Source organism: Rhinatrema bivittatum, chromosome 4, assembly GCF_901001135.1.
Source record: "Rhinatrema bivittatum chromosome 4, aRhiBiv1.1, whole genome shotgun sequence".
Classification (NCBI taxonomy): Eukaryota; Metazoa; Chordata; class Amphibia; order Gymnophiona; family Rhinatrematidae; genus Rhinatrema; species Rhinatrema bivittatum.
This window is the reverse complement of record NC_042618.1, coordinates 362,634,584-362,651,975: the sequence shown is the minus strand read 5'-3', so window position 1 is coordinate 362,651,975 and position 17,392 is coordinate 362,634,584. Positions and strand designations below refer to the sequence as shown.

Genomic DNA, 17,392 nt, shown 5'->3' with positions numbered 1-17,392 from the left:
CGAGCAAGAAAAAAAAGAGAGATTAATAGGCTGAAATTCTACACCTATACTTACTACTAAGTAAAATAACTGGGTATTTGGAAACGAAAATAAATCTCAACATTTCTTATTCTACTAAGATTGGCAGTATGAATCTCTTTAAAAAAAGGATTACATTGCATTTCTGTCTACTAGTACAAGGAAGCAGGAAGATGCTTAGGAAATAAAGGACAATTTTACAGACTATAAGTAGCTGTTATACAAAACCCTATTCTTTAGTTTTTTTAAAAAACCACTGGGTATATGTGAACTACTAGAAGTTAATTGGGCATGCTCAGAGCAATGCCATTCATTAAAAATCCTAGGTATAAAGAACTAATGTCATCAGCATACAAATTATAATTAACCCCTACTCTTGAAGAATGCTGCCATATACTATCAATCTTGGTTTCACATTTCTCCCTATTTTCATTGTGCAGATGTTACGTGTCCCGGCCGTGCAAGGCCCACGCCCTGGCCTACTCACCCCAGGAGCTCAGCTGCCAGCTCCGGTTCACCTTCACTCACGGCGGTGGGCAGCCACCTCCATCCCAGAGCGCCTGCAGCCACCTCTTCCACTTCTGACTCCTGTGCAGTTCCTCCTGGCGCCCAGCGGTCCTCCCCACGTGGCCGCAGAGTGATGCCGCCACCCTCCTTCCTCCGGGCTCCGGCTTAGCACGCGCGCAACTTGCAATCTTTTAAAGGGGCCACAGCGGGAAAGTAGCCTGCAGCCCCCAGATGATGATATCACTGGGCCTCTGTATAAAAGGCAGGGCCCAGCCACTTGTTCCCTGCCTTGGCAACATAAGAACATGCCATACTGGGGGTCAGACCAAGGGTCCATCAAGCCCAGCATCCTGTTTCCAAACAGTGGCCAATCCAGGCCATAAGAACTTGATGAGTACCCAAAAACTAAGTCTATTCCATGTTACCACTGCTAGTAATAGCAGTCGCTATTTTCTAAATCAACTTAATTAATAGCAGGTAATGGACTTCTCCTCCAAGAACTTATCCAATCCTTTTTTAAAACACAAGCTATACTAACTGCATTAACCACATCCTCTGGCAACAAATTCCAGAGTTTAATTGTGCGTTGACTGAAAAAGAACTTTCTCCAATTAGACCCATTCACCATCTTTCAACTGGCCAATGCAATATTAAGAACATAAGAACTTTAAATGTGTCACATGCTAACTCATGGAGTGCACCCTAGTCTTTCTATTATCCAAAAGAGTAAATTAGCTGATTCACATCTACCCGTTCTAGACCTCTCATGATTTTAAACACCTCTATCATATCCCCCCAGTCATCTCTTCTCCAAGCTGAAAAGTCCTAACCTCTTTAGTTTTCCTCACAGGGGAGCTGTTCCATTCCCCTTATTTTGGTAGCCTTCTCTGTACCTTCTCCATCGCATTTATATCTTTTTGAGATGCGGCGGCCAGAATTGTACACAGTATTCAAGGTGCGGTCTCACCATGGAGCGATAACCGAGGCATTATGACCACTTTGGGGGTAAATTTTCAAAGGAGTTACGTGCAATAAATGTAACTACTATTGTAGCAATTTTCAAAAAGCCATTTACTCACGTAAAGTGCACTTATGCGAATAAATCCTATGGACGATTCTATGGCATATATTGTAGCAATTTTCAAAAGCCCCACTTACTCGAGTAAAGTGCATTTACATGCGTAAAACCCAGATTTACGCATGTAAATGCTTTTTAAAATCAGACCCTTTCTGTTTTATTCACCATTCCCTTTCTAATAATTCCCAACATTCTGTTTTACTTTTTTGACTGCCGCAGCACACTGAACCGACGATTTCAATGTGTTATCACTAGGATGCCTAGATCTCTTTCTTGGGTGGTAGCACCTAATATGGAACCTAACATTGTATAACTATAGCATGGGTTATTTTCCCTATATGCATCACCTTGCATTTATCCACATTAAATTTCATCTGCCATTTCGATGCCCAATTTTCCTGTCTCACAAGGTCTTCCTGCAATTTATCACAATCTGCTTGTGATTTAACTACTCTGAAACAATTTTGTATCATCTGCAAATTTGATTACCTCCACTCGTCGTATTTCTTTCCAGATCATTTATAAATATATGGAAAAGTAAGGGTCCCAATACAAATCCCTGAGGCACTCCACTGCCCACTCCCTTCCACTGAGAAAATTGTCCATTTAATCCTACTCTCTGTTTCCTGTCTTTTAGCCAGTTTGTAATCCCACGAAAGGACATCGCCACCTATCCCATGACTTTTTTACTTTTCCTAGAAACCTCTCATGAGGAAACTTTGTCAAATGCCTTCTGAAAATCCAAGTACACTACATCTACCGGTTCACCTTTATCCACATGTTTATAACTCCTTCAAAAAAGTGGAAGCAGATTTGTGAGGCAAGACTTGCCTTGGGTAAAGCCATGCTGACTTTGTTCCATTAAAACCATGTCTTTCTATATGTTCTGTGATTTTGATGTTTAGAACACTTTCCACTATTTTTCCTGGCACTGAAATCAGGCTAACCGGTCTGTAGTTTCCCGGATCGCCCCTGTAGCCCTTTTAAATATTGGGGTTACATTAGCTATCCTCCAGTCTTCAGGTTACAAGTGGATGATTTTAAATGTTAGGTTACAAATTTTTACTAATAGGTCTGAAATTTCATTTTTTAGTTCCTTCAGAACACTGGGGTGTATACCATCTGGTCCAGGTGATTTACTATTCTTCAATTTGTCAATCAGGTCTACCACATCTTCTAGGTTCACCGTGATTTGGTTCAGTCCATTTGAATCATTACCCATGAAAACCTTCTCCAATACGGGTACCTCCCCAACATCCTCTTCAGTAAACACCAAAGCAAAAAAATCATTTAATCTTTCTGTGCTGGTCTTATCTTCTCTAAGTGCCCCTTTAACCCCTCAATCATCTAACGGTCCAACTGACACCCTCACAGGCTTTCTGCTTCGGGATATATTTTTTTTAAGTTTTTAGTGTGAGTTTTTGCCTATATGGCCAACTTCTTTTCAAATTGTCTCTTAGCCTGTCTTATCAATGTCTTACATTTAACTTGCCAATGCTTAAGCATTATCCTATTTTCTTCTGTTGGATCCTTCTTCCAATTTTTGAATGAAGATCTTTTGGCTAAAATAGCTTCTTTCACTTCCCCTTTTAACCATGCCGGTAATAGTTTTGCCTTCTTTCCACCTTTTTTAATGTGTGGAATAGATCTGGACTGTGCTTCTAGGATGATTTTTTTTTTTTTTTTAACAATGACCACGCCTCTTGCACACTTTTTACCTTTGTAGCTGCTCCTTTCAGTTTTTTCTAAACAATTTTCTCATTTGTATCAAAGTTTCCTTTTTGAAAATTTAGCACAAGAGCCATGGATTTGCTTACTGTCCCCTTCCATTCATTAATTTAAACTTGTTCATATTATGATCACTATTGCCAAGCGGCCCCACCACCGTTACCTCTCTCACCAAATCCTGTGCTCCAGTGAGAATTAGAATCTAAAATTGCTCCCTCTCGTCGGTTCCTGAACCAATTGCTCCATAAAAATGTCATTTATTCCATCTAGGAACTTTATATCTCTAGCATGTACCAATGATCAATTAACCCAATATTGACTGGGTAAATGTAAGTCTCCCATTATTACTGCACTACCAATTTGGTTAGCTCCCTAATTTCTCTTAGCATTTTCACTGTCAGTCTTACCATCTTGACCAGGTCCCCACGATTACTCGTGTACTAGTTGCTTGTTCCTGGTTCTTGTTCCTTGGACTGATTCTCTGGTATTGCCCCCTGCATCGCCTGGCCTACGCTTGGACTGATTCTCTGGTATTGACCTCCGCATCGTCTGGACCATGTCTGATCTATCTACTAGCTCTGAACTCTGCTCTGCTCCTGGTACTGTGCCTTCCTGCCATCTGCCTGACTCCAGTATGCCTTAGACTCTCCTTGTCTCCTATGGACCTAGCCTCCCAGCCTATCTTTACCTGGACGCCCCCTGTCCTCCTTTATTCCTGTTGGCATCTGGGTGTTTGGAACCCTGCCTCGTCCGGACTGTCCTCAGCCTTCCAATACCTCTCCTGGTTTCTGGCGTACCCTTGTCTACACCAACTGAGAGTCATCTCACGGAGGCCCGCCTAAGTCCAGCTGGCCCCGGCACCCGAGGGCTCAATCTAAGGGGAACGTGGGCTGGTATTGGTGAAGCTCCAGTCAGCCTCTATCTTCTAGCCTGCTCCGCCACCCAACGGTGGGGTCCCGTATGGCTTGCCCTGCGGGTAGCACCAACCCCACCTCGGGCCAAGGGTCCACCATCAGTGCAACAGCAGAAACAGATTATATTACAGAGCTGGAAAAATGCCTGAACCTGGTGAATCAACTGCCCAGTAAAATTAGTTTGCAAAAACTGCAAGATTCTCCAATAAACTCAAGGTAGAATATAGTTCCATCCAAAAGAGGGAAGCATCTGGGTAGAAGAAAACAATTCCATCTATCCTCTGGATACTGAAACAGGAAGTGATACGCTTGTGTCCTCCTCCTGGCTAGGCTTGAGGAACATTTGGGTATTACTGAAGATGTGGTGAGAGGGAATTTGGAAGGACTGTTGGCCCCCATGATTTACTTTTGTTTCATGTGGGTGGGAGGAGCATCCAGGAGGATGTCCACTGCACTGATAATGTTTTTTTGGGAAGATAGGAGGGAGGAATGGCACACTGTTACACTCCTCACCTATGATACAAAGCAAATCTGGTTGTTCCCAGGGCCCGGAACAGAACTTTCCTGCAAACTCTGGACTTCCTTTATAGGTCCTCTAGATGACACTTCCTGTGGCACTGGCTGATGACATCACATCCTCCAGAAGTATATATGGAAGTCCTTTGCAACCAGCCAGCACCTCAACAACAGGTCTCCTTGTGTCCCAGTGCATGTTGCTAGTCTCCTTGTTCTCGCTTTGTCTTTGCCTTGTCCTTTCCTCGTCTTGCCTTGTTTGTGGCCTTGCCTTGCCTGTCTGGCTCTGTTTCCTCTTCCCTCAGCTTTGACTTCTTGGTTTCTGACCTTGGCTTGGATTTCAACCCTGCTTCATCTCGCCACCTGCCCTGATCATTGGCCTGCCTCTCACCTCTGCTGTCTGATGCCTACCCCAATCCTTTGCCTAGACTCAGACTCTCTGTTCTCCTGGATCACCCTAGGGACCCATCTAAGACCTGCCGGCTGCCAGAATTGAAGGGCTCAACCTGCAGGGCAGGTGGCTGGCACAGGCGAACAGCCAGGTCCCATCTAAGGGCTTCTCCTCCAGCTATCAGGCAGTGTCCAAGCACACCACAGCACAAAGGGTCCCAGTCAGCGTTACAAGGTGTAGTTATCTTTGGCTTCTGGAGGGATAGGAGGGAACTTAAACTGGCTAATCATTTAGATTTAGGTTGATTTTCATCTAAAAATTTAGCCACCAGATTTGGCTGATAATCAGCTTAATTTAGTGGTGAAAATTTGACTGGCTAAGTTAGGTGCTCAGCCATTTTTGAAAACTGGTCTCTGTATTGATTTATCACTCAGAAGACAATTATGCACATAAATTGGAGTCTAAAAATTGTCCTCCCTCAATATGGCTTAAAGTACTTGCAATGTTCCACAACACACAAACATTTAGCCACATTTAAACGTGGCATTCCAGAGGCATTTTGGGCAGAATGAAAACCACAGGGCCCAATTTATAAAGCATTTACACACTTAAAATTGGGTTTTACACGGGTAAATGTACTTTATTTGTGTAAATGGGCTTTTGAAAATTGCTACAATATATGCCACTGAATTGTCCACGGGATATTCATGGGTAAGTGTACTTTACGTGCGTAAATGGCTTTTTTAAAATTGCTACAATAGTATGTTACATTTGCACATGTAACTCCTTTGAAAATTAGCTGTATAATGCATGTAGATTGTAGTTTCATGTTTACGCTCATTCTTTCCAAAGAAAAGCTACCCGCACAAATGACACATGCAAATACTAAAGTGAAAGAATGTGTGTGTTTTCTCTGAAAATTAGTGCAAAGTTCACAGATAAAAAGGACCCACAGACTTTTCTTAATTTTAAGCTTGTGTGTGCACAGCAAGGTAAATTGGGTTTGAGCCACATGAGGGAATTTTATAAAGGCGCGTATCCATGCCGTGACCAGTTTCACCAGTTCATCTCCCAGTTCACACAGACTAGAGCTATTTCCTCCAAACCTCCCTGGTTCATTGGCCTGCATTTCCCCCAGTTCCAGCAGAACCTTTAAACCCCTCACAAATTAAACCCTCTTGTTTGATATAATGTTCGATTGTTCGATGTAATTTCCAACTTTGGTTTTATGTAAACCGACGTGATATGTACCAGTACATGAACATCGGTATATAAAAGCTTTTAAATAAATAAAATGCCTAGAATTAGTTTTATTAAGACTTACACCTCCTCCACAGCAGAAGTAAAGTTATGCATTACTGGACCTGGACGTGTGCCTAGGCATGTAGGTACTTGTGTACTCTTAGCCCCGCCCTGGAACACCCATGCCCAGCCCACACCACATTTACATTCCACCCCTTTTCTGTCCGATGTGAGATATTCCCGCATCAGGATTTGTGTGCGCGCATATGGGCAGCTTTTAAAATCGAGTGGATGTGCACATGTCCTAGATGCATACACACATCCCAATTTGGAACGCTTTTAAAAATTCACCTTAAAATATCCCATGAAGGGGCTCTCATCAGCTTTGCTAGTCTCTGTAACCAAAGACTCCAGGGAGCCCTTCCAGCACATCACTGATCTATTTGTAGGTGCAAAGAAACCTAAAATGTCTTTGTTTTTCAGATAGTACAGCTACAAAACTGATACTTTACTTGAAGCTTAATAAAACATCCTGGGTGTCTGGCTATATTTTTTCATCTTACTCTTGGATATTCTTTGTGAGATTTCATCTTCTGCCCCACATGCTGAGACTCTCTGTTGCATTCCAATCCACAGGTTATGCATTATTATTCTAAAGAGTCAAGCTATTACCGGTATATTTCTGAACTAGAAAGATGAAAAACTTTCAAAACATACTAATATTTATGACAAATGTGAAAATGTATGTTTAGGTATATTTTTTGACAGTTTCAAAAATCCATTTCAAAAAAGCAAGGAGGAACTCATTTTGAACTTTGATGATGGTCCTAAAAAAGGCACCATACACAGAAGGACCACACCTCACATTCATGCATCTGTTGGTGCAATTCCCATCAAAAAAGAAGCGCAAATAGGGCCAGATTTAAGATTTGGAGCCCACAAACAGCACCATAGGGCAAAGGGCAAGGTACCACCATAGAAGCTTGATCAGCAGGGATATCACCACCAGAGATTGCAAATCAGGGGAGAGCTGTTTTGCTAGAATGCCACAGTGGTCTTCTCTGAAAACGGCCATAAAATAAATGGAAGAAGGCAACCTGTTAGGCCTGGACATTGGAACCTTCAAATTTGGCATCCTAAGCAATTGCCTATGTCTAAATCCAGGACTGAGCCCAGGAATCCAATGAAAGAAAATGCATTTAAGACAAGAAGTTCCATCCAGAATTCAAGAATCCTACTTTCTGGGATACTCGCATGCAGACAACTGTGTTCTGTGGATCTGGAAAAAAAAACTCACTCCTGTTAGAGTCTTCATATCCACCTGACGACCAGAAATGTTTGTGTTGATATGACACCAAACAGAAGTTATTAGGGGAACACAAACACAGTGATCTTATAAGCCTTGTCTTTCTCTGGAAGGCAGACTAAAACAGAAAAGAATATAAGTTTGTATATCACTCACAGACTGTGGGCCTTATTTATTAAGACTTTTCTTCCATTCTGTAACTAAGGGTAAAATGCTTAATAAATGAGGTCCTTTGCATGCCAAATAAAATAAATGTCAGATTTCTTTTTATTGCTATTTCCCATATTTCATCACTCTGGTTGATAGTCTTCTAAATCATGCATACCTCCACCGAGAACAGATCTTATTGTCTTCTTGGATACTGTGGACACTGGATGCCTTTCATGAAGTCATTTTGTACAATGAACACTATTTTAATACAGGAAAAAGCAATCATTCCTGTCACTGGAAGGCGCATGAAATTAAAACAGTATATATTTTGGTTTTTGAAGCCTCTCTTTTCTCAGAAAGCAGCCAAGTTATCAGTATTTTAGGTCATAGTTACATAAATAGCTACACTAAAACCGTGTCTCCACTGTTCTCTTTTGCTGTGATGGGCATTTTTATATTCCTTTCTCCAGTTCTATGCAGTGGCATTTCCCCATAACAGTTAAGTTTAATCTTAGTCTTTTTTTTGAGTATACTACTCATTTTGATGATCTGAATAAGGCCTGCATCTCTAGTTTGACTGCTGAAAGAAGAGAGATTTCCTTACCAAGGGCAAACAATTTTGACACCAAATACGTGGCTACGGGAGAACACAGAAAATTAACACACATAACATGGTTCATTTTACTAAAATGAACTAGTAAAAATAAACATGGAGCTCCTATTAACACTCTTTCAATTCCTTCTCTGTAGCTTGTCAAGGTAAAGACACGACATGGAATCCTCTGCAATAGCACCCAGTCAGTGGATTTACCTCTTTCATATTTGTCAAAAATCAAACCACCACTGACAGATGGTAAGACATAAAGAAGAGATATTTAATAGCTGATGTTTCAATCTCACAATATAGATTTTTCTCAGGGCACCAAGCCTTGCTCTTATTTTTGACAATGTTACAGTTTACAAATGTGATTGTTACACTGTTCAGACAAGTGTCTGTATTATTAGTGTTTGCTTGCCTCTGTCAAGCCACGGAGGAGAAGATAAGAGAGAAGTTCCCAGCCTCCTGACAGAACAAGCCCAAAGACCAATTAATTTAACTGCCACTCCAATTTCAGCAATACTGATCTGGTTTTTTTTTTGTGTGTTTTTTTTTTTGTTTTTTTTTTTATCAGATTGGGAATTGTCTTCTTTTCCAATCAGTCTCTCAACCACCTACTCATGAAAAAATGCATATTAGTCCTGAGTAGTAAGCACTACCGCTTTAATCTAAACCTTGTGAATTCTGATTTCAGAAATGACGTCAGTATGAGACTTCTATGATGAAAGACCAATAAAAATGATGCAACAACATATACAATGTTGGTATGTGTTTTTTCGTCTGCATCACTCTTGCACCTTTCTTTATATTAACATCCAGAAAACAGCGATGGAGGGGGGGTGGGGGGGGGGGGGGGGGGGGACAGAAACGTAATGAAAAGGAGAAGATTTTCTTCTCATATCAACAAAATGAATAACTGCACCAGAAATGAATTCTGTAATCCACCAGGTTCTGGTTTAATTTTGAGACTATTCCTCACATTGTTGTGCCAGCCCCTTAGAAGTAGTTTAAAAGAAGCCAAAGGATCAAAGAGATACGGCTCACTTTTCAAACAGTTAGAAATATGGAGGTCCATATTCATCCAGCTGTGCTAGTTAGTCAGATAAACCTTTCCAGCTAACTAGTGCTGTATATGCAGCGGTGCAGTGGCAGCACTGAATATTCTTGGCTATCTTAAATTTAGCCAGATAAGTTAAGTCAGCCTACTTTAGGACAGCCCTGAGGTCCGACCAGAGTTGGCCTGATAATACAGCCAGTTCATTTGTCCAGCCAACTCAACTCCACCGCAATCCGCCTATTCCCAGCCCGAGTCACCCAGCTAAAAACTTATCCAAATAAGTAGCACCTACTGACCATAGCCAAAATATTCAGTGGTGCCACTTAGCTGGATAAGTAGTACATATCCCGCTAGTTCTGTTTTGAATATCGGCCTCCCAGATCATTTGATTTTAAAGTTATACTGATATGATAGAGCAAAGAAACAAGGAGGGAAAACTAGACTAAAACAAATAGAGATCTCCTACTAGATAATGTAGTTAAATGTTATTATAGACAATGAAATATAGATTGACAGCAGATGAAGAATGCAAGTCATCTAGCCTGTCTATTCGCCTTACTTTCAGAAATACCTCAGAACCAACCATATCTCTTACTTTTACATTGCTAAGATCTTCTGCACTTGTCTCATGCTTTCTTGAAATACAATACAATTTGTCTACACCATCTCCACTGAGAGGCTATCCCAAGCATTCAATTATTTATGCTAAATTTAGCCGTCTCTAGTTTGACATCATTACCTTATTTTTCTAGAACATGCCACAAAAAATGTTTGCCCTTGTGTACTGATTATACCGTTAAGGTATTTGAATATGTCTATCATAACACTTCCCCCCATCCTCTCCTTCTTTCTAGGGTAAACATACTATACTGAGGTTAAAATGTCTCTCTTAGTTTTTGGAGCAATCGTACAGTTTTGAAGCTCACGTCTGAATTGCCTCTACTCTAGATCTATCTGGCAAAGCAGCAGCCAGATGGGAACACAATATTCCAGATGAGGTTTCACCAATGATTTTTACAGAAATGTTACAAACCACCTTTTTTTTCTGCTGGATATTCCTCTATATATACACCCCATTGTTTTGTCACATTTTGGAAATCCAGGTAAGAACCCCCAGATCCCTTTTCTGGCTGGTGATCACTAGCATCTTGCCTATCATCATCTATTGCTCTCCTGCAATTATGGGTTTCAAATGCATAACAGTAATTTTTTTAATTAGATCTTAGTTGACACATTCAATCACTCCTCAAGCATTCTTAAATATCTCATTTTTTTCCCCACACCTCCAAATCAGCAGTCCTGTTACAGATTTTAGTAACATTTTCACAAAGACAGATCTAACCTTGCAGCCCTTCTTCAATATCACTTATGAATGCATTGAAAAGAGCAAGCCCAGGATTGATCCCTGTATGTTCCTTGGTGCAACATTCAGAATCTTCCCAGTTAGAAAAATGAGATATACAAATGCAGAATGTTACACTTAGGGGGTAATTTTCAAAAGTATTTCTATGCTTAAAACTGGGTTTCATGCATGTAAATGAACTTTATGTGCATAAAAGGGCTTTTGAATTTGCTAACTGCTATTGAATTGTCAATATGTTTTATGAACGCAAGTACACTTTAAAAACATTAATGGGCTTTTGAAAATTGCTACGATATAAGCTATATTTTACATATGTAAATCCTTTGAAATCACCCGTTCACCACAGTGAAGCTTCTCAAGTCCTGCAAGACTACTGCTAGAAGAATTAAAATTTTGCAAATCACAGAAGACATATGGACTACCTGGTTCAGCACACAATTCAGTTTCTATTGCATATCTTTTTCATATATTCATCTCTAAACCAGTATTGATATATATTTAAGAGAGAAAACTCAAGAATACACTGTCAATTTTTAGGGAAAATAGTTTACCCCGCAGAATAATGTCATATCATCTACTTCTGACATGACAATCATTTCTACAAGTGACTATAAACTCCATAGTTTCAAAATAAAATACAGAAAACAGCAAGAAAAGATATAGTGAGATTTATGTAACTGAAAAGAGATTGTGATTTTATTTTTTTTATTTAAAGATCATGTTATGTTTACGACATGATTGTAGGTCCTAATCGCAAAAAGGCCAATATTTAGGAAGCCATGTTCAAATAAGGTTGTCCGGTTAACTATATCCAGACATAGAGCCCGAAAAATCTGAGTGGTAAACTTTAGGCCTGATATTCGGCCAAGTAGATGCCCTGAATAACTTTGAACATCCAATGTCGAACATCAGTGCTGGCTGGCCAAAGTATAACTGTGCCCCAGTCTTTCTGTCTGGCTAAATTTTAAGTGGAGGGAGTAGGGGGCAGAAATTCAAACAGCAAGGTTTGTCTGGCTAACTCCAAAGGTTAATTGGAAAAAACATTTTCAATATTAAATACACATTTGTTTTGTGTGTATTCTTCTCTACATTATTTATAGCTTGCACAATGTACACTCAGCACATACACACAAGAGAAAGGGCTCACTGTAAAACAAACTTCAGCCAAGCGGTATCAGAAAATGTGAGAGGCCTTCTTTTTTTGAGACCGCCGGTCTGCCACGATTCAGTCTGACAAATTTCTTGACCTCTGAGACAGGCACAAGACAGTGTCAAATCTTTTGCTGCTGTGTATTTAGGAAGGACATGCTCCTCTCATCATGAGATAAGTATTCCATGGATCTAATTGTATTTGAGAAATTTGAGACCTTTTTGTCCATTTAATTGCTCACATTTATAATTAGAACTGTTTGATGCTTTATTAGTCCCCAAGTGGTAGACGATTTGGAGATTTGTGCGGTATGAGTAGGTCTAAACCCCACTGTGTGGCATAAGACATCAGACTTTACCTCCAGCACTTCACATTTTCTGACGCGCTTGGACGAAGATGGTTTTCCAGCGAGCTCCTTTCCTCTTGTACATGCGTTTTGTAATTTGAATTGGCTATTTGTGGTGGTGGGTTTTGTTTCTTTTTTTTTAATGCAATATATACAAACATTTCTATAATAAACTGTCAACCTAGGGCAATAAGATGTAGAGTGAAACACACAAGTACCTGACTGGCAGAAAATTTCTCTCCAAGACTGACCGGCTGCTGAATTACTGGTACACCTTCAGGAAGGCATAGTGCAGGGTAGCAAAACCAATAATAGAAACGATATTTCTTTAAATCCTGGAGAAAATGAAACAACTGCATATTACATGAGACAATGCAACAGAAGAACAGGCAAGGGTTGTCAGATGAGCTAAACTGAGTTTTTCAGGTTGCCATCACCCAATGGCATTGGTGACATAGAAGAAATTGATCAGGTGAGAGGCATATGGCCTTATGGGTCTAAACAGTGTGCCATTCATATAGAGCACAGCCTGGATCTCAACACAGCAGCATAATTGGGTTGTATTACATGGCAGGCTGCCACAGCAATATCAATGGAAACCATAAGAAACTGGTACAAAATTGTATTTTTCAAAATTTGAAGTGTATGAAACATTGTTTCATATTAACATAGTAACAGTAATGACGGCAGAAAAAAGACCAAATGGCCCATCCAGTCTGCCCAGCAAGTTTTTTTATGATAGTAACTGCCGTTCTGTGCAGGTTACCTCATGCCATCTTTTAAGGGTAATAACTGTTGCTCCGTGCCAGTTATCCCCAAGCCTTATGTTAAGGGTAGTAATATTTACATTCAAAACCAAGCAACTGTCAAACCCATAATTAAATTAGTGCTAGCAACATCTTGATAAATCAAACAGTGCTGCTTGAACATAGTGTGCTTTTGGTCTTGGCCGTAGAAGCAGTCCTGTGCTTATTCCTTAACGATTGCGAATTAGTACCCCAAACCATAAAAATCAGGGCCTAGTGTTGGCTGTCTCTGAATCCAGTTCCTTTCCCCCATCACCCCCCGCCGTCAAAGTGAAGAACGATGATGCCTTCTGTTAACTACCGCTCAGTGCAGGCCACCCCCCAAGCCTATGTTCTTTTTGACACTGCCCATCAGCTTCACTGCCGCTCAGTCTGGGCTTCTGGGAGCCACGAGCCTTCTTTCACAGGCCTTTGCAGTGATGGTCCTCAGCTGAGAAACATCGACTGCAGTTCCCTGTGAAGCCCAAAAAAAAAAAAAAAAAAAGAGTGCTTTATTCCCCTACGGGCGGATTTTAAAAGCCCTGCTCGCGTAAATCCGCCCGGATTTATGCGAGCAGGGCCTTGCGTGCCAGCGCACCTATTTTGCGTAGGCCACCGGCGCGCGCAGAGCCCTGGGACGCGCGTAGGTCCCAGGGTTTTCTGAAGGGGGCGTTTCGGGGGCGGGCCTGGGGGCGTGGTTTCGGCCTGGGGCGTTCCGGGGGCGTGGCCTCGCCCTCCGGAACCATCCCTGGGTCGGGTCTCAGCGCGCCAGCAGCCCGCTGGCGCGCGTAGATTTACATCTCCCTCCGGGAGGCGTAAATCCATGGATAAAGGTAGGGGGGGGGATTAGGTAGGGGAAGGGAGGGGAAGGGGAGGGGAGGGCGAAAGAAACTTCCCTCCGAGGCCGCTCCGATTTCGGAGCGGCCTCGGAGGGAATGGAGGCAGGCTGCGCAGCTCGGCGCACGCAGGCTGCGCAGCTCGGCGCACGCCGGCTGCCCAAAATTGGCAGCCTTGCGCGCGCCGATCCAGGATTTTATAAGATACGCGCGTATCTTATAAAATCCAGTGTACTTTTGTTTGCGCCTGGTGCACCAAAAGTACGCGAACGCGCTTTTTTTTAAAAATCTACCCCTACTGCATGACACATTAGAACAAGATTGAACACTCAATAATTTCAAGCAGTCTGATTATCTTACAGTAAATGATTGTAAATAGATAAATTTCAACCATTAGAATTATGCCTCAGACAGCACACATAACTTACTATGCTGTTATGTCTGGCTCATAGCAAATTTCAATCACTTGGTCTTATGTATTATTTTTTTTTTAGTAATTTTCTACTATTGCATACAAAAAATGGAATTCTCGGAGAAACACAGTTATTGGACTTAAAATATGTTTGACAAAAAGTAATCTTGTCCTAATGTGTCACTAGCATGTCACTTGAAATTTGCCTCATATAATTCTAATGCATGACAGCCGGAAGCTGTGACTATTGCCTATGCAGTATCCCCAGTCTCAGCCAACCTGAAAAAAAGGAGCCAGGTCCTGAACTGAACTAGTGTATCTTGCATAGGGCCACACAGTACTGCTACTAGGCCAACCAGCCAATGTTTTTTTTTTTTAGCCTCTCCAGGCATCCACCAATTCAACATATACTGTACATAGCCTAACTATTTTTTTTTTTTATAGAGTCATTCTGCGTTATTGTCATTGGCTTTGATGGGATCCTGGCTGAAAAAAAAGATTTGGGGAATTCTAAATTGAGGCAATAAATTATAATCAATATCATAGTGTACCAAGCACAGTGCTGTAATTGATCCAGCAGAAATCTGTGATATATTTCATTGAATCAACTTAAGAATTATCCAAAGTCAAGGATGTACATGGATTTTCCGGACCTCATATGGCCTTTCCAAACCTGAAGAAGAGATTCATCAACTAGAAAACCTCATCTCATCCCTATTTTCAGATAATTCTCTTGTTGATTGATTGGGCATGGTGTATCCACCCCCAAAAAGCAAGGCTATGAATAAATATCTGGTATGCATAACACCCAGGCCCTTTTGCTGACCCAAGTATCCTTGAAGAGCTCAGATAAAATATACCAGTGAGTGATAATAATAAATGCGTTTAAGATCCCTATCTACTCATTCCGTAAAAGTAATTTGTCTGAAATTTAATGGCTAGACAATTAATTGTTTAGGACTCTGTTAGATTAAACACATAAAAAATGGCATTATTTAATCCATGCAATGACAGCTTCAATAAATCAAAAGACAAGGATGCATTTTCCACACTAGCTAAAAACCATGGTTAAATAGGAAACAAGATTTCCTTTAACATGAATTTATTTCTTAAAGATAGTTACATTAGAAAAAAAAAAGAATGGTACAAACAGCAGATGAGTTGCCAGCTCTCCCTGTTTAGGAGGGAGACTTAATTCATCACAAATGATGTATATGAATGTATTATTTTCCCATTTTATTTACAATCATTGCTAATTACTGAAGATGGGCTGGGAGCAGTATTCTCTAAGAGGAATGGCTTAACAGACTTTGCATGCCTGATAAATCTTCATCCACCTAGGATCTTTACCAATTGAACATCCAAACCAGACAGTCAAACTGGCCAGTTCATTCTTTATGTGAGTGCAGTACATTCTGTAAGAAAAGAATTCTGTCTGGATGAAATTCAAAGTAATTTTCATTATAGTATAAACTTAGGTTGAATAATGCATAGGCTAAATAAACAAGTTCTTTCAGACTGATGTAATAAAGCTGGAGTTAAAACCCACATTAATTTTTACATTGGATTTTCTTTTACTCATGTGCTAAAAAAGCAAATTAACACAGGAGCAGTAAACTAATGGCATGCAAATGGACGCGAGTTAAAAAAAAGTGCACTAAATGGAAAAAGCTTACTAAAAACATGAGTACTGCATAAAGGTGTGGTAAAAAAACAGGCATATACCGAGGCAGGTGCTGGAAACTGCTACAATGTGCCTTAATGGTGGCGAAAAAAGCCTTGCACAAGAAATTGTGACCAAGTTAGGATGCACAGCACCGAAGTGCATACTGCTCACCTATAGTCACCTGCCACAGAGAGCTTACACTTACGGGTAGATTTTATAAATTTGCGCGAACAAAAGTACGCTGGATTTTATAAGATACGCGCGTAGCTGCGTGTATCTTATAAAATCCGGGGTTGGCGTGTGCAAGGGGGTGCACATTTGTGCAACTTGCGTGCGCCGAGCATCAGCAGACAGGATGGTATAGTCCAGAATTTTCACTTCTGTCTCAAGGCTGATCATGCCAATAGTCCTAGGTTTGAGGAAAAGCAAGCCAGGGCAGCCTGATACTCTCATTCCCTCCTCTCGTCTTCTTCAATATGGCGTCTTCTTTCTCTCCTCTTTGTTCTTCAGCTTCTGCTGCTCCAATTCTTGCGTTTACCCGCAAGCAAAATGAGAAGGAGCCCATAAATCATGCTGGCACACAGAGACACTATCACTCTGGGTACAGCAATAGAATAACATGGCCACCAGAAATGTGAGTTAACTTCTATTCCACCTCAGCACAAGGAGCTACATTTCCAGCATAAAGAAAATGTGCCTTAAGCAGTCGGACCTTTAATGCGCTTGTCTGCTGTGCTGGGTAAAAGCTAATACATTCATTGACATGGGTATTTGCATATAACTGTGCTAATTCAAAGATGGGTTTTAACCCATGTTTCAGGGTGGATTTTTTTCCACCCAAACCCTCCCCCCCCCTATAAAATACCAGGGTTAAGTTAGCACTGAAAAATCCGCATTAAAACGCAGGTTAAAACACACACCAAGGTCAGCGCACTTCATTACATCAGCCTGTTTATCAGCCTGTTTATCACTTATCTCAATTCCCTCCTTTCTCTTCCACTTCTAGTGATTCCGTATCTCATTTAGCACAAACTTTCCCAAAACATTAGAATAATTTTCAGTTATGATAAAGTATATTGTTCACCCTTCTCCTCCGGATGAGCAAAAAAATAAGCAAATGTCTGTCCTGACACAACTAGAATGAGCACAAAAATATGCATTACTCAGAACATAAGGTCAAAAAGTTTCAGTGTGATGCAAAAGAAGAAATTTGTTTACCCTCATGGATCGGACCTGAATCATTAAGGTTGAACTTTCTGTAATGTTTCTTTTAGTGTGTTTAAATATTGTTAAAAGCACAGTAAATGCTGTCATAAAAACCTAACAGCAAGA

At 40.8% G+C, this 17,392-nt stretch overlaps 1 protein-coding gene across 2 annotated transcripts in view; it reads right to left on the bottom strand.

Moving 5' to 3' along the window:
* The window catches only part of ATG7 (autophagy related 7), a 533,052-nt gene that overhangs the window by 489,173 nt on the left and 26,487 nt on the right, over positions 1–17,392 (bottom strand). For both annotated transcript variants that reach the window (XM_029600773.1, XM_029600774.1), the window contains exon 6: positions 12,580–12,696. In XM_029600773.1, coding sequence (XP_029456633.1) covers positions 12,580–12,696 — 117 coding nt within the window. The remainder of the gene's footprint in view (positions 1–12,579; positions 12,697–17,392) is intronic.